The sequence below is a fragment of the Conger conger genome, chromosome 9 (assembly GCF_963514075.1).
Source record: "Conger conger chromosome 9, fConCon1.1, whole genome shotgun sequence".
In the NCBI taxonomy this organism is placed as follows: domain Eukaryota; kingdom Metazoa; phylum Chordata; class Actinopteri; order Anguilliformes; family Congridae; genus Conger; species Conger conger.
The window spans coordinates 34,837,318-34,865,068 of record NC_083768.1 but is presented as its reverse complement, the minus strand read 5'-3'; the positions used below and the strand labels follow the sequence as shown (position 1 = coordinate 34,865,068).

At 40.4% G+C, this 27,751-nt stretch overlaps 1 protein-coding gene across 2 annotated transcripts; it reads left to right on the top strand.

The window, feature by feature from the left end:
- The first annotated feature begins 219 nt into the window (after positions 1 to 219).
- Positions 220 to 27,751, top strand: LOC133136568 (myosin light chain kinase 3-like). Of its 2 annotated transcripts, none has more exons than XM_061254186.1 (14): positions 220 to 394; positions 16,005 to 16,086; positions 16,429 to 16,894; positions 18,194 to 18,759; positions 19,793 to 19,898; positions 20,438 to 20,531; positions 21,866 to 21,975; positions 23,163 to 23,304; positions 23,481 to 23,551; positions 24,027 to 24,155; positions 24,780 to 24,932; positions 25,215 to 25,293; positions 25,395 to 25,449; positions 25,731 to 27,751. In XM_061254186.1, exons 1-13 carry the CDS (start codon positions 257 to 259, stop codon positions 25,443 to 25,445), a joined length of 2,187 nt encoding a protein of 728 aa, XP_061110170.1. In that variant the 5' UTR covers positions 220 to 256; the 3' UTR covers positions 25,446 to 25,449; positions 25,731 to 27,751. The 2 variants fall into 2 exon arrangements, with proteins under 2 accessions (XP_061110170.1, XP_061110169.1); XM_061254185.1 differs by lacking the exon at positions 220 to 394 and adding an exon at positions 11,033 to 12,172.

The following is a 27,751-nucleotide window of genomic DNA, read 5'->3' as shown; positions in this document are numbered from 1 at the left end:
TACTTATAGGACCCCAGGCTGGCTGGTCGCGGAACGCTCCGCGTGACTGAGAGACCCTCAGACGCGCTCGCTCTTTCAGTCACCAGCGTGCAGGAAACCCTCCAAAAAACGACCCCCGACCCCAGCCCCCTCCCCAACACGCACACACATGCACGCACACCCCGCCCGACGTGGCATGCAGAGCCCTACGCTGGCAGTCTGAGGGGCCGCAGAGTCACAGAGCGTTAGGGACAGGCCCTGCCCGCCGGACGCTGACATGGACAACACTGTGTGGGGAAGAGGCATGTGGATTGTGAGCAGCATGTGCCTGGTGGCTTCTTACCTCTGGAGAAAACTGTGGAGTTTACTCAGTTACTGGAGGAAAGGACAGCCCCGCGCACCGGCTGATATACAGGTACCACTCCCCACTCCTCGGATGTTCTCCGATCTCCTCCTTCTCCTGAGGAGATGTGCGTAGCTTTAGACCTGCCTATTGATATGGTGCTCTGTGCCGTGTCAACTCCTTAAAACGTTTCAATCTATCTTGCAGCCAATCCAACGATGACTGCTTTTAATGGAGATGCACAAAAATCGGATGTGCCTCTTAAATCATCTAAATCATCAACTTTGATACATAATAATAATAGTAATAATAATAATAATAATAATAATAATAATAATAGCTTTATTTGTACAGCACATTTCTTGCAGACTGCAGCTCAAAGTGCTTAACAGGAAAAATACAAACAAAAATATCTGGATTCCAGAACACATTTGGGTATAGAATAATAATTGGGATCAGTATTTTGGTTTATTGACTGATTATTCTCATTTCCCTTTTCCATTTTTTAACATGTTGTATCCATTTAGCGGATGCTGGTTTCCATACCGACTTACACAGATTAAGTTATTTGACATACAATGATACAGCTGAAGTAAATGAAGTTAAACACATTGCTGACGGGCGCAACATTAGTGAGCTGACCATTCAAACACAGTGGTTTCGTCTGTGTTGGCATGTAACGATGTGTGATGTAATGATGACAAGATATAAATTAAATGAGGTATGTATTGGTTGTAAATCATGATTGCTTGGAACTCTGATTGAGAAATAAACTATAACATATTAATTGTGAATGACCAACTACTTCACACTTTGTTGTGCTTGTGTTTTTTGTTTATCCTTTTTTCAAGCAAATGTACTGGATTAAATCAAATTCATTAATTAAATCAAAGAATTGACCCACATGCTAACAACACATTGCACAACACAATACAATAATGTGTATTAAAGGATACATTTGCTTGATACAGGTCTGATTAATGTTTAAAGGCTCTATAATTTTAGTTGTGTTCATTACCCTCAAATGGAGTTAATCAATGAACTCAGATATCTTGGAATGTACAATACTAACTTGGTTTTATATCAGGTATTTACATTCCCACAGTCAGTTTCATTGCTGTGATGTAAAGTATTTACGAGGTGACAGGGAAGATGGGGACATTTGTTTCACACCATTCTACCTCCCCCCTACAAATAATAGCAACCTGGATTGGTTTGATCCACCTGGATTGGTTTGATCCACTATGTGCATGGAATAATGGGGGGAGGCGGGGGGTGGCATTACTGGTAACATCTATTATTATAACATCAGTTGTCATGAGAAAATGTACTTGAGGAAAAAAAGATCAATCCTGGTCTTTTTTTCAGTCCCTGTGCTGGTAACCAGTGTTCTCAGCTTGACTCATCCAGTATAATAATTTTCATTTTATATTTTTGTTGACATTCTGTCAATGTCATTGATATTGACATTGTCAGCAAGGAACTCAATCACTAATACAAAGTAGACCAGTTCTAATGCTTGTTTATTTCTTACACAGCCACAGGAATCCCACCTGCATGCCAACTGTTGTCCTTTGATGATTTATCCAAAAAAAAGCCTTCCATTTTGCTGTGTGACTTGTGCTTCTCCACAATCAGCAACAATCTAAATCTCAGTGCCCCTGGAAGTATTTTACAGTAGAGAGGCCCTTGAATATATTTCACTGTGAAGGGTAGAGTGGCCCCTAAAAGTATTTTACAGTAGATAGGCCCTTGAAAATGTCTTTACTGTAAAGGGGCCCCTGATTGTTTTGTACAACATAGAGACACTCAAGTGTTTTTGCAGTTCCTGTGGACTCCCTGGAAAAGGCTCAACAAGCTGTTGGTCCAGTGGAATGCAGTTGGTCCAGCTGCTTAACCCCTGGGATTACATCTGTGATGTAAGAAGGGTTTAAGTGTGTCTGTCCTTCACACTGATGTGTGTGTCAGTCTACTCCCTACCATAGAACTACTAGGGTATTAGGTTGTATTTGCCTCTCATTCTGGAGGCTTCTATGGTTTCACTCTTTGAAACAGACCTTCAAGGTTTTTGCATCGCTCATACATTTTGTGTAAACAATTGTTTTTATTGAACAGTCCCTGCATTTTTCTAACTGGTTACATTAGAGGGGGATATGAAAGAAAACCAAAACTTGGGAAAAAGTTTTTTTCACTATCCACTCAGTGTGTGTGGTTAAATCAGGAGGCTTGCATGACAGATCGCGGTTGCCAGGCATTCGGTTTCCTGACTGGTGACCATAACCGCACATACACTGTCAGTGAATTATCAGCGGGTGTGCGGACAGGTTACATGCTGTTGGTGTGGCATGGCGCTACGCTACAAGCCATCTGAAATAAAGCTCATTGCAGCTAAGAGACAGGAAAGGACAGCCCACCCTCCTCCTCCACTATAAAAACAACCAAGGCCATTTTATAAATAGTCTCTGGGTACATGCAAGCAGACCCATCTACATTACGGGTAAGCAGAGGTTTTTAAGAAGAGAGGGCTGACCTCGGGCACTTAGTCTTCAAGGGTGATTAAATAACTTATCAGTGAGAGCCTGGTTTTACAGTCTGTCAGCATGTCAATATTTTAAGACATCCCCTTGTTTAGCCATTTTAAATACCCCAGCAAAGGAAAAACACCTAAATTCAACCAGGCAGCAATTCCATAGGTCAATTTTAGGACTGTACTTCTTCCTCTTATCTATATCAATGGTACTTCAAAATAAAAGCAATGATACTAAAAATGTGTCAATGCTCGATGGCCATTTTGGCAGTGGAATGTGCCCTCTTAGTATTCATGCGCCATGGTTATTATGTTATACACCCACCCAGCACTTTAGAATAACCCTATCAAGAAGCCTCTTCTGAAGTTGATTGGAGGATTACCCTGTCTAACTAATCCAGCTAAGATATCTATCTATCTAACCTAAATTTACATCACGGTATCACTTGATTAGTACATGATAGTATATACCTCAGAAGGGAAAGATGCTTTTGCTCTTACCACAGACAGTGATGTAATAAATGGACTCACTAACTTTATTAAATGTCTAAGATAAGTCATTCACTTGCCACACCACAAGGTTTGTGGTATGTCTCCCCCAAACCTCCAATCAGCTTCAAGAGTAGCTTTTGGTAGCTGACAAATGGAGTGTTGTCTACAATGGCTGTATCTACCGTATAACCAGTGTGTTCTAGTGTGAATCTTCTATGACCTCTGCTGGTCAAAGGAAAAATGTTCAAAGTAAAACCAATTGTTGGTTGAAAATCTTTTAAACAAAGCTTATACCATAGACAGATACAAATTGAACATGACCTATTCATAGTGTTCACAGGTTGGGCTCTAAAATATTTTAATCAATGTAAGAATTATGCACAAAAGCAAATGGTACAATTAATATGTTATCAAAAGAAAAGAGTCAAATTCGATCATTTGTAGACTTGGACCGCAAACCAATACTCTGCATACTGCAAGAACCGCTGAACCCAATCGGAATGCACATTTTGCTTCCCATTATCAAACACAGCCTGTTCTGAAAATGGATCCATATCATATCATGTTATGGTCCATCTGCTTCTCTAACAGAAACTGACACCCCTGAAAAAGCAGCAGTGGCAAACAATCTCTGATCTCCACAGTGCATGGCCAAGCTCATATTCTGGGAAAGCGGGGGTGTGTGAATCTGATGAGTGGCGGCAGAGTGCTGCCCGCTCCGGGGTGTCTGGTCTCGCTGTCGGTCACATGGCACCCCGGGCCCTCTTCTCCTGCCAAAGTTATGTAATGTTAGGAATGGGCTGCGCCGATAAGTCCAGAAGAGGTGACCCCTCCCTTAATCCAGGACTTGCTCAGTCGAGAGACAGAGGGAGAGAGAAGAAATTAGGCTTCTGTTTCTGTGGGCGCATTGTGTAACTATGCATCCATGCAATGTTGTTGTGACCAAAACTATTTAAAGAGCACACTTGTCAAAATCTATCATCTGATATGTTGCATAATGTGTTTGGGGAGATTACTTTGATGACAGAGGAAGATGACTCCAAAGTAAGTGTTGTTAGTGTTGTTAGTGTTGTTAGTCCAGAACTGGACATTTCTCATAACTGGCAATTATATAACAATAATTAAGGGATTGGAATCCCACTGGCAGTGCAGCAGTATACAGTATAATAAGACAAATCAAGTCGTCAGTGTTTGCTGGAGAACCCTCGGATATCGTAAATTATATTATTCACAGATTGGACAGAAGGGTCATTTCTGTAGTCAATGCTGTTGCCAGAATTATATGTATTTATGGTTTATTTGATAGGGACAGATTACAATACACATTGACAAACTGAATACACAATTTCAAGATGTGTTGCACCATACTCATTTCCAACACCCGGTCACATGAACAGTTTTTAGTATAACAATTACATTGATGACATATTTTACAATACATCACATTCAAATATGACAAGACAGGATTTTACACATGGGAGCAAATATGAATTCTGACATGATTTTTTGAATTAAAATTCAGACCTGATTATATCAACCAAGGCTTTTTTTTTTAACAACTCCTCAAGCAGATCTTCCAAGTCTCTTTACCTATTTGCAAAGCGGTTATGGAGCAAGGCCATGTAAAACATTTAAAAAGTCCTCCCTCCTCTTCATTCCCCTCTTCTGAAAACAGTTTGGCAAGTTTCCATCCTTTTTGGCTGAGGCGGAGTATTTAAAACATTTCCTCATGTGGTAGAAACATACATTGAGAGGTTTCATTTAACAACAGACCTTTGAATTGAGGTCAACCTCCTTCACAGTAACTAAAGTGAGGTTCAAAAATATCTATTTATTATTAGTATCTATTAAATATTAAAGGTACACAGGATTATTTATTGACAAAAAAACATAAAAGCACACACTATCTTGCAAACAAGGACACATCTGTTCAGTGGCCCAACAACTAGGCATGAACGATTATCAGTCAATGTTACAGTGCCCTCTGGTGTTAGTCTTTTTGCAGTCTGCAAATTCAGAAGCAACTTGGCCATGTCCAACAGAACATGGAAACCACAGGTTTACTTTCTGTCTTTTTCTGTCTGGTGATGAACTGGTTCATTCATACAAAAAAGATTTTGAAATCTATTTGTAGAACAATCGTTCATGATGAGTACAACTGGACTGTGTCACAGCAGATCATGTATAGTCTAAAAGGTAAAGGGGACTACTGAAAGTTAAAGGAGATTGCTAAAAGGTAAAGAGGATTTCTAAAAATGGGGTTCAGTGAAAAATACAGGTGATTGCTGACAGGTAAAGGAGATTGCTCAAAGGTAAAATGGGTTGCTGAAAAGAAAAGCGGATTGTTGAGCTTTCTGAAGTGGGAGAACCATTGTCAGGGCCATATTCTGGGCTCCTCGTGGACGGGGCACCATTCACTTGAGGGGTGACAGGAGCATGGGGCCGTGTTCTGGGACCAGACAGAGTGCACTAGCAAGGACCCATACTCGTTTTTCCATTTGATCTCGTCCCCTGCCAAAACATTTAATGCCACTGGGGTCAAACTGCTCCACCGGTCACTCCCAGCACAGGGTCAGTTTACTTTGTCAAAAACGTGATGCTGTCAAAGTTAAATATAAATATCTTTTTACACGGGCCAGCACATATTGATATAGCACCCAGTGTCAATGTACTTGGGTTGGTGTGTGTGTGTGTATGTGTGTGTGTGTGTGTATCAAACACACATAGACACACAGATAGCTTTTTTTGTATCCGTGTATGTTGATGAATGCCAAACAATCAGAACTGAAAAGCACGTTCACTAAACTCATGATTAGCATAAATTGACGCACCTAAAATACCATATAAGGAATTCCATTACAGAGTTGAAAGAGATAGCAAGAGAAAAACAAAATAAAAAAAACTTCTCTGAAGCAGAGATTGAAGTGCTGTTAATGGAAGTATAAGCCAAAAAACATATGCAATTCAGTAGTGTGGATTGTCAGAGCTGGGGAAGACTAAAGCCTGCCCGCTGTAAACTCTATCTAAAGCTCCACGCACTATGCAACAGGTAAAAGGAAAATCATTTGACATTAAATGCGAGGCAGAAAAAGAAAACTCCACAAATGAAGCACATCACCCACAGGGGAACATCAGAGTTTGTCCCAGTTGTGTACGCTGGAATGTATTGGTCAAATTATGGGAGATACGTCACTGTCTGGTATCACCATGGAGAGTGACAGCAAACATTTTTCTGTCCTTGCACAAAGCCGCAGATAGGTGTCTGTAGTCTGAACCGACTCACAAGCTGCAGCAAACAAATTGGCGCAGTTTCAGGGTGCCATGCATCAAATCTTCAAATAAAGCAATTCATGTAAGGTAAAGGTAGGTCAGCTACAGCAGCAAAAGCCTAAGCTATGACTTATACACTCTATTTATAGCAAACTTCGTTTACGTGTTTTATGGAATTTAAATTCAAGAATTAAAAAAAAAAAATTCAGAATTACACAAATGAAGCATGTTGAACCCAGTTCATCATAACAGTCAATTGGCTTATTAAGTAAAATAACTTTGCCACTCTTTCAAAAGTAAAAATATATGAATGAATGGAATGGAACAACCCTGTTTTTTCTGTTTAGAGTACTCATGAAATCCGTTCAGATCCTACAAACTGAGATACAAAAACTTTGATGAATCCCACGTTGTTGGTGTAAATGAACTATTTACGGTCAAATTTGTTTGGCTCACGTTTGATAAATGAAGCCCAATGTTTGTGCAAATGTTTGCATCTGCACACATTTTACTTTTACCACTGGGATTTTAGGTATTTTTCATAAAGTTACCAATACGAATACAATTGTCTCCAAAACACAGATTTGGTATGTACTATTATGAAGGATACCAGGACAGATGCGTCATACAAACTATCTTGAACTGATCAGATACAATAATTGACTGAACCATGTCTTTTTCCCGTGAACCCATACCATGAACCAGCCAGAGGATGGGTTTTCCCTACTATGTCTGGTTCCTCCTAAGGCCTCTGCCTGCATGCCATCCAGTGAGCTTTTCCTTGCCACTGTTGCCTTTGGCTTGCTTTGTGGGGGTTTTAGGCCAGGGTAAACTGTGAAGTATATTGTGATACATTCTTTGTAAAATGGTCTTTATAAATTAGATTCATTGATTTAAGACAGACAACTACAAAGAGTTTGATGGAAATATATTGGTGGTATGTTCCCATACTAAAGTTGGATAAGTATATGCCCCTGTAAACAAATGTGGCTTTTGGCAACCACTGTGTAGTGATACTCTGGATCTCTGTAGGATGCTGGATGTAACTCCTTTTTACTTCCTCTTGCAACTGTTTCCTAAGATGGAGGAGGTCTGCATTTAGGACCGGGGCAGGTGATGACAGAGTAGTGGCTAACCTTCATACGCATATCAATTTACTGACTTTAGTCTTCGGTGTAGCTGAAGGTGCAATTTATACCTTGTTATCCAGATACAAAAATTCCAACTTCGGCAGTGTTAGTTGCCCTCATTCACTAATGTTTCAGACACCACATGGTGCCACTTACCTGATAACAGCCAGGAAGTATACAACGCACAACCTGATACGCTTTTAGCTAGAAACATGAGGGGGAGGGGGGAGCAAAATGATACAACCCTGGTACAACTCTCCAGGAAAATCTGACAGACTGGCAGATCAGAGCCAAAATAATAGCAACAATGGGAATAACAATCCTACTACTACTACTACTACTACTACTACTAATAATAATAATAATAATAATAATAATAATAATAATAATAATAATAATAATTATTATTATTATTATTATTATTATTATTATTATTATTATTATTATTATTATGAGGTCAGTATTCACCTCTGAAAAAACAAAGAATGAACAGCTCTTGCTAGTCAGAACCGGGTTAAACATAGCAGAAAATCCCCATGCTAGCTCTAGGATCAATTTGAGCATCTTGTCAGGTGAGAAGTTTCTCTTCCTCTCACCATCTCACCATCCTCCGATGACGCCACGTGGCAGTCATACAGCGCCGGGCGCTGTCACAGGCGCCCACTGCATATTCCAGGACGCAATCAAGAACGAGGCTGGCATCATTTGTATTTCAGTGCTAAGTGCTGGAGCATGGTGTTATAAATGTGATCTGAGGTTCATGTAGTCGCATGATGAATTGTCTTACAGTGCTCACAGTGGCATTTTAAATGAATAGGTACTATCAGACTGTTGAGTTTCGCATTAACATTAATGGGAGTCCTTTATTTGAAGTTGTGACAGTAAGCCTCTTATTTATAATGTATGAAAACACCCAGTGTCAGTGTACTTGGATTGGTGTGTGTGTAAGTGTTTTGCACTCAATGGGGCTCATTTATCAATATATTCGTAAATCCTTGTGTAAATATATGTGTAATTGGATATATTTGGAAATGTATTGGCCATGTTTTTCATCTTTAGTGAAAGGAATACCATGTTTAAAGCTGCACTTCATGGTTTGTAAATCGCCACAAGTGGCATGGAACGACAAACATTTTTGGAATTGGCAACCTGACACAATTTGTGAGGTGTGACATCAGGGCCATCTCCGGTCTACATCCCCATTAAGAGTCAACCAGCTTCACCTGTTCTTTGCATTGTGAAAATATCCATTCAAAATGAGGACACGATGCAACATATGCAACTTGGACCCTGTTTTTCCTGGAATTTTAAAATAAAAATGCCCCTTATGCTTGCATGGGGACACAAGGTGGTGTACAGTCTCTATTTCAAAAACTCTTTGAACATGGTTATTAGACAGAAGTGCTTCAGTTTCAGTTTGCAGGTCATCATAATCCTTCAGATGTCAACAGTATCTTTCAGTGCCCCCAGCTTCTCTCTGTCCTTGTTCCATACTCCTGTCCAGTATTTGTATTTGATATCCTTTGCAATGTGGATTTCAAAAATATAGGCTGGGCACTTTGTCCTGACAGAATTATTAACCAAAGACTTTGCTTTTAGATCTAAAATATTTACGTTACTCAAAATGAATCAATCTCAAAACATTTTGAACTAGTTTCACTTGGTACAGTAACGAGGCCTATACATTCTTACAGATGCTTCTACTTTTATTTACACTTTTACAGTATGATAATAATTTGTCATCCTGATGAAACATTTAAGATAATCCACATTAAATGTGCTAACATATAGTGAACACTTAAACATATAAAAGTACAATTAGCAGGCTTACCTCAGTCGTATGCTAAAACTTGCTTGGTTTTGTTTTAACCAAACCATAAAATCTCTTTATTTCTTCAGCATTTAGTACTGCAAACCTTTATGTCCACTGGCCATTAGAGCCTGTCTGGGGGGACTCCCCTCTATGCATCCTGTGCGTAGGCACAATGTCCATTTTCCCTTCATGTTGATGAAAATGGCACATGCTCTCTCATCATGCTGCGTCAACGTTTTCATATTTACGTGGGTATAAAATCAAGGTTCCAATTACGGTTCATAAGTAAAAAATGATCCGTAACTACCCCGGTTGTGTGTGAGATGGACCTAGTACAGCGAAGTTAAAGAGATACGTTCATTGGAAGAAAGGCACCTAATAAATCACAGCTGTCATCTTCTCTTGTTTCATTATCGGGGCCAAAGATGTTTAAGTTTGCCAAGTCAAGCACCACTGGCTATGGTGAGCTCTGTGTAGGTGTGCCAGAAAATTCAGTGGCAGGCTGGTCTCATTAGCATGAGTTGCCAAGGGGGCAGATTTTTGAGCTTTGCAGCCCTACTTGTTGAATAAAACCAAGTCGTTATGTATCCGTGTTCTCAGTATCAAGGATGGATATTTCGGCATTATCACTGCAAAATGCTTCAGAACTCCGATCCCCAGTGGAAAGATGTAAGCAAATTAAACTGCATGTACGGATGCCTGAGAACACTCATGTGATTTGGAGATGCTCAATTGTAATATTTATAATAATAACAATTACAATAATACGCACTGTATTAATAATAACAGCAGTAACAATGTCAATAACAACCAATAATAATAATAATGATAATATTTAATCATTTAATTTAAATGAAATGAAAATAGATTTATTTGTAAAGCACAATTTACAAAAGCACCAACAGGAAGAATCAAAACAAAGCCAAGGCAAAAACAGACTAGGTTAAACAGTATAGATTAATAAAAATACTTCAAACTGTTCATAAAAAGATAAAAGGATATGTAAAATGATACACAACAGGGTTCATAAAAAAAGTCATAAAAGCAGTCAATTATGAAAGTACCAATTATGAAAGTACTTTCTATTTATATTTTCTGGTCATTTTATTTATTCTGTAGTACAGTACGACTATGTGTTTCAATATATATTGAATATAGACGTATATACTGTATGTGCTTTTCATGAAAAAATGATTTAAGGATTCCCTTTTGTACACCGGTTCTAATTTTTTTATGAAACAGCAGTAAATAGGTGAATGGGTCAAATATCAAAGTGATAGTTTTACTCACACTCATTTCAATAAGTATGTGATGAACTGAAAGCATTTCCTTTTTCAATTAATGATAAAAGATTTACGGCTGCACACACACAGACAAACATGTATATAATTTTCAGAGAAGATCTTATTGGCAACGTTAGGTGTAGAGGAGCACCTGGCACCATGACAGCCGCAGTGGACACACATTTAAAGCATCTCAAATGTCAAACCAGTCGGCTGAAGCCAAAGTCCCCATGGGCCCCAAAGTCAGAGCCCCAGCCAGTCCCTGTGATGACGTACGGCGGCGTTCTTCATTTAGGGTGGGCTGCTCATTCTATTCTTAATACCCCCCCAGCTCTACTGAGGCTCAGCCACTTTGAATGGAGAAGGACAGGGGCAACCTCAACATTGTCTGATTACCCCATTGTCAGCCTGTGAGCTTGACTTATTATGCACGGCTGGATTTTGTGTGGGTATTGTGTTTGTGGTTGATTTTTTCCCACTTTAAGTTGCTCGATCTTCCTTGAGGATTTGTTTTCCATCAGTGCTGCACTATAATTGTGGGGTTTGCCGTTAAGGAGAAGACCTAAACGAGCAGATCTGGCTGGTTTTGTCAAAGTAGGGATTCAGTGGGGGTTTTTTTGTGGACACTGGCCCCGAGCAGTCAGTCATAGGTTGTTCCAGGAGAGCTGATCCTAACAGTCTTCACACGTGGTTGAAGTGATGAGCTCTAAACTGGTGGGCTCCCTGGCCAAGGTCTACGACCCCAAAGCTTCTCTCAACAAGGGGAAACCGGGAATGATGGCAGGAGATGCCGATGATCAACATGCCCACGGCTTCAACATCATCCACGTGAAGATGGAGTCCCTGAGCGAGAAGATGGACAAGCTTATTCACCTACAGGGGAAGGTCCTCAACCGGCTGGATGGCATGTCGGAGGAGATCGAAGACATCGAGCAGGACATGGAGACGTTGATGGTGGACAAGGAAGAGGTTCATGTGCTGCCGGCACTCCCCAGGCTACTGGAGCCAGCAGGCACCAACCAGGTGAAGGAGATGTGCAAGGAGATGACCACCATCATGTCAGCAGTGAACAAGAGGTCAGAACAGCAGGAGAAGAAGCTGGAAGGGATGGAGAAGCTGGTGCTCAGCATCCAGGAGGTGATCAGCTTCATTGGGGAAACGGTGAAGGGCTCTCAGCTCATGGAGCTCCTTTTCAAACGAGGCTCCACTTCACCCGGAGAGGGAGTAGCCTCACCCCCACCCAAAGAGAACACTAATGATAAGGGCAAACAGACTATCAAGAGGCAAGCTTCTACAGACAAGGGCGAGTCGGTGCTCAGCGAGAAATTAGACAAGGTGAGGACTGGGAAGCCTCCTCATCTGTGTGTGTGTGTGTGTGTGTGTGTGTGTAAACACATTTCTTCTTTCTGCCTCTTGTTCTTAAAAGCTCCCAGATGGTAAGGTGTAAAAACACCTTATGTGTGTAAAGACCACCTTTATGCAGTGCTATACGTGCCTGTCTCATTTTCCGCAGTGGGATTTATTGAAGAGGCATTAACTACAATCGTACACAAATCCATTCCATTGCCAGTGTTTTTTCCCCAAGAAAGTCTTTCCCTTCCAATTCCTAGTATTACTGAGTGTGTGGGAAATAAAAGGCTGCCAGTGCCACTCCATTCATTTAATTTATCATCTTTATAACCCTCTAAGCCTGCAAAGGAGAGGGATATTCACGTGATCTAGTTAAATAGTAAATCATGTGCAGCCAATGCATTCATTTCCTTCCAACTTGACTACAAAACAAAATGGATACCATCATTGCTCAGAATTATCAAGTCTTAATTGTTGTTTTATAAAATAAAAGGTTTGAATTTGCATATGGAGCTGCACATTAAATGTATTATATAATAGGTAATTTGGAACAGTCTGCTCAATGAGGAAGGGTAAATTAAAAGATAAAGTCATATGCTGTGATCAGGAAAAGCCAAGCAGAGGTTCTGACCTGAGAGAACCCCTACTGCCAGCAGCATTGAAGCTGCCCAAAATCAATGGCCACGTAACACGTAAGCAGCAATGATCTCTCAATTCAACTTCTGTTGAACTCTGGTGCCATTCTGTGACCTGTAAACTATCGTACTTATGTCGGCACTCTTTCCAAAACGTCATGTGACAGCTGTGATGTCTCACACAAGGGATGATGGGGAAAAAAGCTATTTGAATGCTTGATTGCGGGGTGTCCATTTAGTTTATTGCTTGATGCCTATCACATGTAACAACAAATAATTTGAACTGTTTGCCAGTGTCTGCCCCATGGCATCAGTTCCCTATTTTTGTGATTATAATGTGAATATAAAGGCCATATTTGGCAGTAGGTTCCTTGAGATGGAAGTGCTACGAGCAGGAAAGCTGACTTGTTGCACCAAACCTTTCTGTTGATTGAGGTTTGGTGGCAAAGCCTTTTCGAGCCAGTTAAGTAGACATACTGTGAACAGGGACCCGTACTGGTAGTGGACTCTAAATATGTGTGATTGAACCACCATGGATTACAGAACCGCACAACGTACAGCGCTCCCATTATAGGATGTCTGCTGAGGCACACAGCCCCTAGAGAGCCATGGAAGCCCAATGCAGCTACAGCAGCTCCCTGCTGTTTGTGTTAATGTGTCTGAAGGGGGAGATGTTTAGAGATGGTGCATGTTCTGGGTGGGTGTCAGGTGTCTTCTGTTTGTGATGAGTCAGCCAATCAGAGGTGGTGTTCACTGACCCTCTCCCTCTCCCTGCAATGTGTGGGTGGGGGGTGGGGGATAAACATGCTAATGTCTCATTTATCACACCCCAGCACTTGCAGGATGGCTCTTGCGCACCAGTGGCAATGAATTTTACACTTTGATTTCTCAAGACTATTTATAACTCTAAATTATGCCGTGACCATGGATACGGTGTCAGACACACATTGATTTAGAAGGGTCATAAATGAGCTATGAGTTGGTGTCCATTAATTCTGTTTTAGATGGGGAGTGCCACAGCAGACCCTATGAAATGATACCTGTAATCAAGTATCTGAAAAATTCCCTCTTGTGGAGTATTTGTGTGTTTGTAAAGGTTTGCTGACTGTGCAAATGAATTCCAATGGTCTTTCTTTTGTACGTCCCTGTTATAAAAATCTTGTCAATATGAGAGGTGAGTTAGCATGTGAACACCTGCCGTGTGATTATTTACCTTGATGGTGCTCCTTGGTCTTTAGACAACTATACACTTCCCCTGTGGGTTCATTTTCTGATAATTTGAAAAGTATAATAAGTAATTATGAAAGTTCAAACCATTTTAGAACTCGAAAGTCCAAACATTTCTGATCTGCTTATATCTTAGTACTAACCAGAAACGTCACTGACACTTTGAATTACGTCACTGGCTCTTTGGCCTACTCCTGCTCTATATCCTGTATTAAATATTTCCTTCCTCTGAAAACAACTCTTGGTGCTGTTTGATGCCGGATCACATAAAACCTCAGCGGGTATGTTCTTACGTCAGGCAGAAGGTTAATGGCTGGGTTATAGTTACCTTGAAGAACTTGAGACAAATTTTCTGGCACTTGAAAGTCAGGTCTCAATCATCATCATGTTCAAGCCAACAGGCCTGACACCTTTTTGCATTGTAAGGCTAATCCATTTGACCAATTAATGATGAATATGAGAATTAACTGTAAAAACATTTGAAGAGTAAGTTACATTAGAGACTGCATGCAGTTGGTACATCCCGTTGACTGACAGTGCTGGAAGCAATGAGACATGTCAAAAACATTCAGTTAAAAACATAGTTCATTAGTCTGGCTATTTACCTATGCACATATCAAAGGATCTTTCACACCAAAATATAAACTGTACTATCCATGCAAAATATGACACTATTGAAATGTATTTGATTCCCCCATAATCTTTTGCATCCCTTTGTTTATATTTACCAAAGAAATCATATTATATATGACTTTTCTAGTATATGGCCACAACACCAACAGGTGATTGGGCACATACGGTATGCAACATCAATATATTTCTTGTATGTGTTTCCTGGCTCACCAATCAATAATGAAATATACAGTTTAAAGCATTTTGAATCTGTACACTTTTTACAGTTTACTATACAGTTTAAAGCATTATACAGTTTAAAGCATTTTTAATCATGAAAAAACTGTTTTAAGCAGGTGGTTTTAATGTTGGAGCTGATCGGTGTATGTTGCTATGGTGACGACGCATTTCTGCCAAGTGACTTTACAGGCTTGTGGGGTTGTGTGCGTCATTGCACAGAGTTGCACTTCAAGCACGATTCTGACTGAAGGTGTGAGATACCTGAGGGCGGTTAGCTCAGTCTGTCCTTCAGAGTGTGGCAGCTGCTATGCGCTCGAAATATCCTCATGCTTCAGTGCCGAGTATCTCGCCCAAAGACGTTCAGACGGGCAGCAGCTCCCAAAAGGAGGCTTATCCAGGGGCTCACAAGACACTTTTGGGTACTTAAATGGAGTGTTTATGGTGCCCATGTTTGGAAAAAGCAAGCATTGGGAACAAGAAGTTTTTTCCACTGGGGATCAGCGTTATGTTTCTTCACCTCAACGACAGAGTTGAGTTACAATTTCGCAGCCCTGCATATCTTTACTACATCCCTCATCAGAGACAACTTGGCACACGTTTAGCAGACTGGTCTGCACGCTGTCCACACCTCAATGCATTAATTCCACCCTCACAACATAAGCCCCATCATTCTGGTGCCAGTCAACCATGTCATTAACTTTCACTGAATCAGCAGCATTAATGTAATGTCTAAAAAACATGCAGTAGTTTCCTTAAATTGTTATTGTATGTGTTGACTTATTAATTTCCTGCTGTGATATAAAATAATTAGACGGTGACAATGAGAATTAAGCAAAATATTTAACAAGTAATAATTAGGTTACAGATAGCTTTGTCAGCTGACTGGTACTATTACTTTTGTATCAATAACTGTGTTTTGCCTGGTTCTTTCAAATCATTATTTGATGAACTGCTGAACAAATGTCCAACTTGGTGTTGGGTGTTATAGGAGCTATAGCAGTAATTCCAGTATGGAGTCTGCAACAGCAGTCCTAAGTCTGGCTCTGATTGGTGGTTGCGTTGCAGCTACAGTGAAATGGCGGTATTCTGGCCTCTCTTTGCAGCTGAAAGACCAGAAAGGGAGAGAGGGGAAGGAGAAGCCTGGGTTGAGTCTGAAATTGCAGAAGAAGCCTCCAGACTTGTCAGGTACTGTAGATGTTTTTGCATTGTGATATTTCCACTGACAGCCCGCTGTCATATAATACTGGATATTGTTAGTGATGTAGTTTCCTCAACCACTGCTCACTTGTTGCACACCCTACATTTTGGCTTTATTTAAAAGTAACACTTGAAATGACTTCACACCAAGTCCATCCTCAGACTAAAAATCCTGCAAACAGGCTTATGATTGATCTGGATATATGCCATACTGTGGCAAAGAAGGTGTTATACTGTGGTTCATGCTGAATTTAAGAACAGAATTTGCCAAATGTATATGTAGCAGTGTGAAATTCTGATACCACTGTGACTCTATTTGGACCTTCTCAGACACCAGCTCTCTGAAGAAGCACCCGCTGCAACAGAAAGACATTCAGAAACTCAACCAACAGAATGCAGAGAGGTCAAGTTGTATGCAGACCACGGGGTCCCAGGACCTGGAGACAGAGGGAGAGGTCCCTCAGGTCACCCTAGAGAGTCAGGGAGGCCTGGACCGTCTGAATGCCATCCTGGACAACCCAAAAGCACCTGCAGCCAAGCAGCGAGAGGATTCAAAGGTAGAAGGGTCAAGAGTAAAGGTGGAGGTATTATCCAAGTTTGAGACAAAAAAGGAGGAATCACCAAAAATGGGGAAAGGGAAAGAAGCAAAAGAGAAGGTAAAAGAAGCAGCTGTGACCCCTGCTGATAGTGTGCGGCCCTCAATCTGTAAGACACCTCAGACCCAAAAGCCTCTTCCTGCTGATGCATCTGTCAAACCGACTGACAAGCCCAGAAATGTGGACCCCATGCTGCAGAGGTGACGTTTCACAGACATGGATATGCACAAGACACACACACACAAGCACATTTAAATGCACGCGTACAGTACAATCACATGCACACACATGAATGTACAGTAATGTGCAAAGGTTTTAGGCAGGTGTGAAAAAATGCTGTAGAGTAAGAATTCTTTCAAAAATAGAAATGTTAATAGTTTATTTTAGAAATTAATAAAATGCAAAGTGAGTGAACAGAAGAACAATCTAAATCAAATCAATATTTGGTGTGACCACCCTTTGCCTTCATGCCAGCATCAATTCTTCTAGGTACACTTCAAGGATTTTGTAGGCATATAGTCAGGTGTGTGATTAACCAATTATAACAAACAGGAGCTAATGATCATCAATTTAATACGTAGGTTGAAACACAATCATTAACTGAAACAGAAACAGCTGTGTAGGACGGTTAAAACTGACTGGGTGAGGAACAGCCAAACTCTGCTTCCAAGGTGAGGTTGCTGAAGACAGTTTAATGTCAGAAGTCATACACTATGGCAAGACTGAGCACAGTATAACAAGGTAATTATACTGCATCAGCAAGGCCTATCCCAGGCAGAAATTTCAAGGCAGGCAGGGTATAATGCACACCCACACAAGCATGTATGTATACTCAGTGAGCAGTTTATTAGGTAGACCTGTACGGCAGCGTGTTAATGCAAATATTTAATCAGCCAATCCTGTGGCAGCAAGTAAATGCATGGTGAAGAGGTTCAGCTATAGTTCAGACCAAATGTCAGAATGGGGAGGAAATGTGATCTGAAAAGTGATTTTGACCATGAAATGATTGTTTGTGTCAGTTTGTTTGAGTATCTCAGATCTCCTCGGATTTTCATGCACACTAGTCTCTAGAGTTTGCAGACAATAGTGCGAAAAAACTAAAAACATCCAGTGAGCAGCAGTTCAGCAGTGACAGAAATAACCACACATTACAACAGTGGTATGCAGAAGAACTTTGAATACACAATGCATCATAATTCAAAGTGGATATGCTACAGCAGTAGAAGTCTAAAAAATAAGTCTAATAAATACCGAATAAAGTGCTTGGTGAGTGAATGTCTAAAACTGAATACCTGAAAATAGAAATACCTGATGGCATTCTTTTTTTAATTCGGGAAAATAATTTATAATACTCATCACTTTGTCAATAGGGGTACCTCAAGTGTGCATTTCCTATATTTGCAGATATATCACCAGCAATATTCAAAATATCAGGTGCTGATTATTTAATCCAGCTAAATAGTAATTAAAACAATGGTTCTTTGGTTCTTTGTTTCCAGGAAGGATGAGAGCAAATCAGTAGCTACCAGGAAGGATGAGTGCAAATCAGTAGCTACCAGGAAGGATGAGAGCAAATCAGTAGCTACCAGGAAGGATGAGAGCAAATCAGTAGCTACCAGGAAGGATGAGAGCAAATCAGTAGCTACCAGGAAGGATGAGAGCAAATCAGTACCAACCAGGAAGGATCAAAGCAAATCTACACCTTCCTCCTTGGTTGAGGCGAAGCCAGACCACAGCAGCAAGGTGGCCAGCAGCAGCCAGACGCAGGTGCCCGAGAAGGTTCCAGAGCCACAGGAGTGCAATGAGAGCAGGTATCCAGAGGAGGTGAAGAAGGAGGGAGTGGATGAGGGAGGGAAGGAGGCAATGGAAGAAGGAGAAATGGGAAGACAGACAGCAGGAGGGGAGACAGCGGTGGCTGAACCCCAGGAGGGGGCAGAAGACGCTGGAGATAGTGAGCAGAGGGCAGCGAATTTGGAGGAGTTTAAGAGACTGTGGCTGCAGAAAAAAGAAGAGCTGGAAGGATTACAAGGTCGTCAAGAAGAGGCAGAAACAAAGTTTATGATTGGTGAGTGAATTCCCTGGAAGGTAACATAAAATAACAAAAAAACATGTTTTGAATATGATTTAACCATATACTGTATAGTATACTATCATATCACATTACGATTTTTCAATAAAATCTACAGTCCTATAGTACCAATTATTGTTATCTACTATTATTTACAGTTATTGTTTTGTTAATGTACTTGATATTTTTTAGAACAGATTCAGCAGGTTAAGAATTTAATGTTTTAACATGTATTTGTGAAGGGAGTCTCCGTGACCTAAACTGATTTGCGTGATTGTTCAATTATTGTGTGCATTTCTATGCATGTGTGTGTCTGTGTGTGCATTTGTGTGTGTGCATACATTTGTGTGTGTGCGTGTGTGTCTGTTGGTGACTGTGTGTGTGTTTCCTCCATCTCTCAGCGCTTGGTGCACTTGCATATGTTGACCGTCTCATGTATATCTCAGCATGTCAGAATGCACAGGTGGCTAATTCATCCAATCTGCCTGCTGAGAGAGAGGCTCATCACTCTCCTCTCAATCTGAGATATCTCTTCTCTACTAACCCTCTACATACCCCCTCTCCCTTTACTGGCCCCCCTCTGCCTTCTCTGCTTTCTCTTTCTCCCCCCATCTTTTTTCTCTCTGGGTTCATTCCAATCGCTTATTTCTCTCCTCTTTTTTTCTTTTCCTTGCTGACCTTGCATCTTTAAGGACATTCCAACCTGTTACTTGTTCCTTATAGGAGCTAGACGTTAGGAGCCCCCAATATTGCCTTTGAGCAAGGAGACATGAGTGCATGCTTTGCAGAAGTATACATCTGTAACTGACGAGGCTTCAAACAGATGTTTGAAGGAACAAGGACATTCCAATGGCCTAATTCACGTTTTCTCGATTTCCATTTCTTCACTTCTTTTTCTAGCCTCTCCCGATGGGTTGGGCTAGGAGTAGAAAAGGTAGCAAGGAAAGGAAAAAAGTGGAGAAAAAGAAAAGATTTGAATGAGGCCTCTTTTTTCCTCTCTACCTCACTTCCGTTCTCTGTGTCCCTCCAGATGTCTCCCATCCCCCAATCGCCCCCTTCAGCCACCGCATTGTGGCGACCAAACCCAACCAGATCAACAACTTCTACACCATCAACAAAGAGGAGATGCTGGGAGGGTACGATGCTTTCATTAAACCACATCTAAGAATGTATGAGAAAGCAGGAAACAAGGCCCACAGTGACTCTATTATCTCTAATCTCTCTCTCTCGCTATCTCTCTCCCTCTCTTCATATCTCCAGGGTCAGGGCTTATTTTTACCCCACAGCTCAGAGAATGTGAAACCATACCCAGCACCAGCTGAGAGCTAATCACTAAGTGTTAATCCACACTGCCTCTCTCCTTTTAAAATGAAGGGAGCCAGAATGCTGGAGCTTATTGAAATTTGTATTCACAAACATACACCTTGATATGAACATGCATCGAATTAAATCACAGACATTGGCTCTATGCGTTAATGTGGTACACTTTAAGAATTAAATAAACCTTATGTATGGTTCATGCCAGTAATGTCTACTCCAGCTTTGACCAGCTCGGGAGTATGGTTATCACAAAATTGTTCACTCAAGATTGTTTTCCCCTAATGGTTTTACACGTAAATGGAGAAAATACAGTTTATTGATACAATCAATCAATTTTTAAATTCTCCGCTTACAGAGGCCGATTTGGCCAGGTTCACAAATGCGTTGAAAATTCATCCGGCCTCACCCTGGCTGCTAAAATCATCAAGGCTCGGAGTCCAAAAGAGAAGGTATGGATCTCTCTTCTGCTCCTGTTTGATGACAAGGCTGATTACATTAGATAAGACTGTCTTTATCAAAAGAAATGTGTCTGGCTTTACCAGGACATACAAGACAATGGCTTAAATTCAATCATCATTTGTCTTTAACTGTGACTTAAAAGTAAATGCAATACAAATTTTCCACAAACTTGTGAGTTAGTTTTAGTAACTGATGAACTTGTCAAACAGTGTCAGTGAAGAAAAACAATAATGCTTGCTTTATTTGATGGTCAGTTTGTCATGATTTGCCTAGCTCTCTTGGGCATTATGTCTTGGGGCCGCGAGAGGGTGCTCCTGTCAGGTTCATATCTCCCCCAGGTAATCTCTGATTGCACAAGGACTTGGTACTCGCGAACAGGTGTTTCGGAGCTATATAAGCCCGGTCTTTCCTAGACTCTGGCCTTTTGTGTTTCACTTCACGTTCTGTCATTCACAAAGCCGGTAAAGAGGTAGTTGGAGGACTGGAATGCTTTTAACATTAAAAGGATTTCAGGAACCTCCTTAGTTATAAAACTAGCGTAGGGATTGGGGAACCTCTTGACACTTTGGTCAGGTTCCTAGCTCGGAGACTCGCTCCCTGACATTTCGGCAGTTTGTTCTCGCTACCTGAAATCTCCTCTTGCCTTGGTTTATCAGCTCGTTCAGTGTTAGTAGAGATGAAGGCAGACTCGGCTGGTGAATGTCGTTCTTCACTCTTTAGTTATTCACTATGCAAGGATATACGGTAATGGGAAGACGGGAATGCTTGCAAAAGTAAAAGGAATCCGGGATCTTCCTATAGCTAGGGGACCAAGTGTATAGATTGGCTTTCCTCACCTCTGTTGGTCAGGTTACTAGCTGGCGGAGGGTTACTTGGGCGACCTGTGTATCGGAATTCCCACGCTTTATTTTTGTTTCTTATTATCCCTCTTTCAGGGTAGCTTTATTTTCGTGCAGTTTTCCGGGGAACCTTTTCCTTATTTAGTTACCCTTTAATAACTACTGGTTACCTCACGGTCCCTGAGTAACTTTAAGATCCCCTTCAAGGTCGCACCCGGTCCTTGGATCACACTCTGGATTGAATTTAAGGGAGTAACAGGTAATACATTTGAACAGGTTTATACAGGTGTGTGAGTTTACTGTGCTATTGCAACAGATTTATATAGGTGTGTATGTGTTTTCTGTGCTATTGCGACAGATTTATATAGGAGATTCTGAGTTTACTGCTATTGAGCCGGTAATGTGCACTTAGGCAGATTAATTGGACTCTGATAGGCATTGGGATCTTCTCAATAACTGGCCTTATGGTTGTGGTCAACCCGCAGGACACGGTGAAAAACGAGATCCAGGTGATGAACCAGTTGGACCACGCCACCCTGATTCAGCTCTATGCAGCCTATGAGTCCATCTATGATGTCATCCTCGTCTTGGAGTAGTATGTTCGCTCTAAATTAACCCTCAATCATACTGTAACTGTGTTTAATTATGCTTGTTTTCATTATTATTTGGCAATATATGCAATGGTAACAATTGATACAATTTCTGCTATTGTATCAGTATGACCAAACAATGGGATGAATCCACTGCTTGATAGGAACGACAATATGCCAGTAACACCTAGTGTAGACTGTGAGGAACAAAAACTTCACACAATGACATACTGTAAGTTCATGCATAGAGGTTTAGGCAACAGGGAAGAAGACAAGTCATCAGGATCATAGCTGATAGTAGTTAAAACACAATTTCAGTTACAAACTAGATTAAACAGTAGGTGCAAGAACGCAGTGTTCTTTGGAAGCAAATTGGTTAGGGGACAAAAAATGTAATTCACTGTATGCAGCAGTAGTAATCGTGTTGCATTGTATTATTATGGCAGGAGGGCAGTGACTGTGTATTGCTAGCTTTTCCACCTGGGTGGGGTGAGATGCCATCCTATAAAAACCCAAAGCTTTTGGTTTTTCAATGTTGAAAGTTAAAGCAATTGAAATCCATTGCTGTGAGATGCTTTCTGGAAGATTCAATCCAAAATTAAAGGCATACTATGCAGGATTTTCACCTTGACTACTACAGTGGTGAGCTGGGTTTGTGAGAGATTAGCCTTGGATGCTAACCATTAATCAAGCAGCTGGCCAGCGTTCAGTAACAATAATTAGCTGCTGGATTATTAGTTAACTACATTAATTGTGTACATGAGCTGGCTGGTCATGATACCTGAATGTTACTGGTTAGTTTTCTGGAGATTCTACCAGTGTATTTACTATCTTGGGCAGACTTTGAAAAGACTTGAGATGTCTGATAAAAATAAAATTGACAATTAATTGATGCGAATGTGAGTATGCATGCTACAGAGTATGCGTGTAACGGAATTGTGCAGGCAGGCATAATACCGCAGGCATGTCACCACAAACTGTTTTGTAAGTAAACACAGGAGGGAGAAATGTGTAAATATATATTTTTAAAGATATTTTAAGCAATTGTCAATTTTAGTTGTTCCATGTTGCCTCAGAAAGTTTGTGTGGTGCATTGAGTATGAAAGTAGCAGATGTGTTTTAGTTCAGAGATTCCTAAAATAGGGCAGCTGTTTAGCATCTGTCTGTCTGGGTGTCCCCTCTGTGACTGCAGTGTGGATGGAGGCGAGCTGTTTGACAGGATCATTGATGAGAACTACAAGCTTACCGAGCTGGATACAGTCCACTTCATTAGGCAGATCTGTGAAGGTGTCCAACACATGCACAAGATGTCCATCGTACACCTGGACCTGAAGGTTAATGAAAAAGTATAATGCAGACTGTCCATTAGACCATCAAAATTAAAAACATAAATTAAAACATTAAAATGTGATCTTCACCGCACTCTTATATTAAAGTAAGAATCTTCAATATGAGGGGTCTCAAACTCCTTGTTGGGTTGTCCTTGACATAGTTTCTTTGTCTCCTACAGCCGGAGAACATTATGTGTGTGAGCAGAGTCACAAACAAGATCAAGATCATTGACTTTGGCCTTGCCAGGATGTACGTTCCCCAAGCCACCCAATTTCAATCTTTTCTGCATCATAATATTTTAATCATAATATTTTAAGACACTACATTCTAGATCTAGTATAAACATTTTACACTCCAAGAAAATAAATTGTGCATTTCAGAGTATTCAAAACTCTAAAACAATTAACGTAATGTGTAACTGTGTTGCTATAAACTGTTATTGACACATACAGTACATATAGAGTACATATAGAGTTAGTAAAGCTTGATCCAGGTCTGCAAAAGAAGTTCTGTAAAAATTTACACTAAGGTCACATGAATTGCCATTAAATATTGTAGCTGTAACTACTGAAATCTTATTCTGTACAGCTTTGTTGATATATTTTCAGTCAGACAACTGATGATGAATTAAGCAATATTCAATGTAGTTCAATGCAGCATGTGACCTTATTCTAGAGTGTTACCAGAGGTTCTGGTGAGTGATTAAGCCCTGCTCCTGTTACAGGTATAAACCCAGAGAGAAGCTGAAAGTGAGTTTTGGCACCCCAGAGTTCCTGGCTCCTGAGGTGGTCAACTATGAATTTGTCTCATTCCGTACAGATATGTGGAGCCTTGGAGTTATTATGTACATGCTGTAAGTAACATACACCAGCACATACAAATACACACACAGGCACACACACGCACACGCACACGCATACACACACACACACACACACACATATGCTTGTTTTGGGAGTCAAAACTTGCATTTTCATTGGATCATTTTAAACAAGACATTCTCAACATATAATTCTTAGCAGTACTATATGGAAACATTTGCATTTTCGACGAACAAGGGTTCCTTTAATAACTGCATAATGTAACTAAACAAGCCCATTAACCCAAACAACATTTTAGGAGGTTAATACCTGAAAGTGGGGATATATTAGTGAATAAATTCACCAACGCAAGTTCTCTTACAAGCATACTTGTAATGAATACGAGGTCGGAAAGGCGAGAATTGCTGGGCTGAATGGCGAGAGTCGCCCGTACTTGCAATGACTGCAGAGACAAAGTTGTACACTGCCCCCTACTGGAGCAGAACAGCTGTTCATCTGATACAAATCGTATCAATTCTTATTCGCTAATATATTCGTTTACGTTTTAGTCTGTCACATATTTAGATGCACCATAGAAATCTCAGCAGAAAAGTACTTGCGTGTCATGTGACATCCATAACCCATGTGACTCCCATGTGGCTCTAACACTTCGACAGGCTCAGCAGTCTCTCGCCGTTCCTCGGTGATGATGACAATGAAACGTTGAACAACATTCTGTCCTGCCAGTGGACTTTTGAGGAGGATGAGTTCACAGAAATCTCAGAGGAAGCCAAAGATTTCATCTCCAAACTCCTGGTCCTGAATAAGAGGTATGCTCAACCCCTTCAAATACGCTTTTTATGTTTATGTTTTATGTTTTATGTTTTCTTCCCTTAACTTGCAATTTTTTTTGTAAATTCGTTTTTAGTAAATTATCAATATTGTGATTTTTGTACTGAAACCTATACCTTGTATTGTTCATTGTTTACAATTAATATGGTACTTCGTATATATACACAAGTCTCATCTGCAGAAGTTTTCACTATTCATTGTGTGTCCGTGTCCGTGTGTGTGTGTGTGTGTGTGTGTGTGTGTGCTGTGTGTGACTGCAGTTGGAGAATGAATTCAAGTGAAGCTCTAGAACATGACTGGTTGTCAAACCCTGGTCTCCACTACCGTCTACATAGGAAGGTACAGTACCACAAGCACTTCCTTTCATCCTGAAATAATAAAGATTGCTGCACTTGAACATCATTCTGATCTATAACGCCCTCGGTTTTCTCTCTCTGCAGAAGAACAAGTGTCGCTCTCGGCGAGCGTCCTGCATCCCTCTTTCAGATTGAGAAGGTGAGTCTCTTGGTATAAATTAAGGTCTACATTGTCTGACACAAAGAGTTACCCTACATCATTGCTGTTGTGTTTTTAGAATAGTGCATGCATTCAGAATGGAATATTGTAGGCTTTGGAGGTGTGAATTGTAATACTGGTAAGCTCTTTCAGTCTCTTATTGCCTTTGCTGTTATTTGTTTCCCAATTGAGTGGCAAAGTAAGAAAATGCAAGTGGCATAGGAGAATATTTCAAGTGGACGAATTGACCTTCCCTGTCCCTTGTCTTGTTTTTTCTCCAGCTACGGCCACAAATTTGGCGGCTCTGTCGACAGGCACCCTCATACCGAGCACTGTGGCGATAAGAGCCACAACCACCTGGACCAACACTGCTGTACCTGTATGCTTTCTGGACATGACGCTCACCCTTTAATATGTATATTAGCACAGTGCCCTGAGCATCTGCAAGCTTACAACCATTTAGGCTATATTTTAGGCACTTAGCCGACGCTGTAATCCAGAGGGACTTACACTGCTCATATTCTTTTTACATGTATTTAATTTATACAGCTGGATATTTACTGAAGTAGCTCAGCTTACCTCACTCAATGTTCCACTGGCAGTGCCCGACCTGGAAATCAAACTGGTAGCTTTGGAGGTACACACCTACTTTTATCCTAACCAGTACGCCACACTGCCGCCAACCTGTACCAAGTGATTGAATGCTAGGGCTTCTATAGAACGGTTCACCCACCCACCTCACCAACTTCACCATATAAACAGCCAATATCAGATATTGCAGTGACTGAAAATTGTTTCATATGAGTGCGGAAGCCACAATTTACACTGAATATTTTCATAGCATGAGCTAGAATGTTGGGGTGTTGACAACAGTTTACTAAAACCTTGGTTGTGAATTGTAGAGACTTTTAGATTCCCTGAAATGTGTTTACTGAAGTTTGTACCCATTAGCTCATTTATGTTGTTTAGCAGTTTTGAATTTCACTGTTTGGATTTTTTCCTATATGCCCATCAGCTCAAAAAGCACAATTATTAATTTGCTTACATGCATAGTTTCAGTTTTATGTATGAATCAGCCTTCTACTGGTGTTAGATGTGTATCGTAGACATACAGTATGCTAATGCTTTCATAGATACAGTGGGGAGCAAAAAAACAGGGCTCCCCTGGTTAAAATGTCTGTTACAATGAATCTGTACGTGATTGAAAGCAAACTTGAACTTTTTACTACATGAGACTTTTCTGCAAATTTGAAAGCAAAATCTTTTCTTTTTTTCATGTTTTACTCTTTGTACATTATTTAAAAAAAAGGAAAAGGGCCCTGTGAAAATGTTTAGGAACCTTTTGGATTATTCTTTGTTACTTTTTAAAAAGATGATTACTAAGGCCCAGACCCAGGTGATTTACTCGTTAGAGCTTCGATGAGTCAGTTGAGTATAATTCCAGGGATGAACTTTTTATTCTGAAATAAGTCCATGCCTTCAAAAGTATCAAAGGTCAGTCCAGACATTGAAGTTGAAGAGAGTGTGGGTATTCCAGTAAGATAATGATCCAAAGCATACCTCAAAATCAACCATAAAGTACCTCCAGGAAAGATGAAGGTTTTGGAATGGACACCACTAGAATATTATTGAAAATCTGTGATCTCAAACATGCAGTACATGCAAGGAGGCTGAAGAATATTTCTGAAATAGAGGTGTTCTGCCAGGAAGAATTATGAAAAATTCCAAAAGTGAGAATTGACAGTCTTAGATAAACATGAAGTGTTTACAAGCTATTATAGTTGCCTGGGGAGGAGTTACAAAGCACTAACTGACAGCATTCCCAAACTTTTGCACAGAGCCTTGTTCCTTTTTTGATTATTTTTGAAACTGTGAGAAAATTCTACTAAATAGTAATCTTGCTTTAAAATTTGAAGAAATGTGTCATGTTTAATATTGTACCATTTAGAGGTCAGGTTCGGTTCTGTTCACTTAGATATTCATTATCTAAATTATTTTTTGCCCACGGGTGCCCACATTTTTGCACACCACTGCATCTCAGTGTGTTTTAATGAGACATTTTGGTAGGAGTCTGGCCAGGCAAATTTTCTTAATAAGGTTCTAAGGTCAAATAATTCTTCCAATAATATAATGTTGCTTCCCTCTGCCATCTTCACCTGAAATCTGATTCTTTTCACATAGCGTTTAAAGACATTTTCATTATTTATTATCCTTGTGTTTTGTGCCAAGAAGTATCACCATTTTTTATTTCAAACTCAGCCTCTTGGTGTCAGACATAAAAGATTTTTCTTGCTGTGTTTCA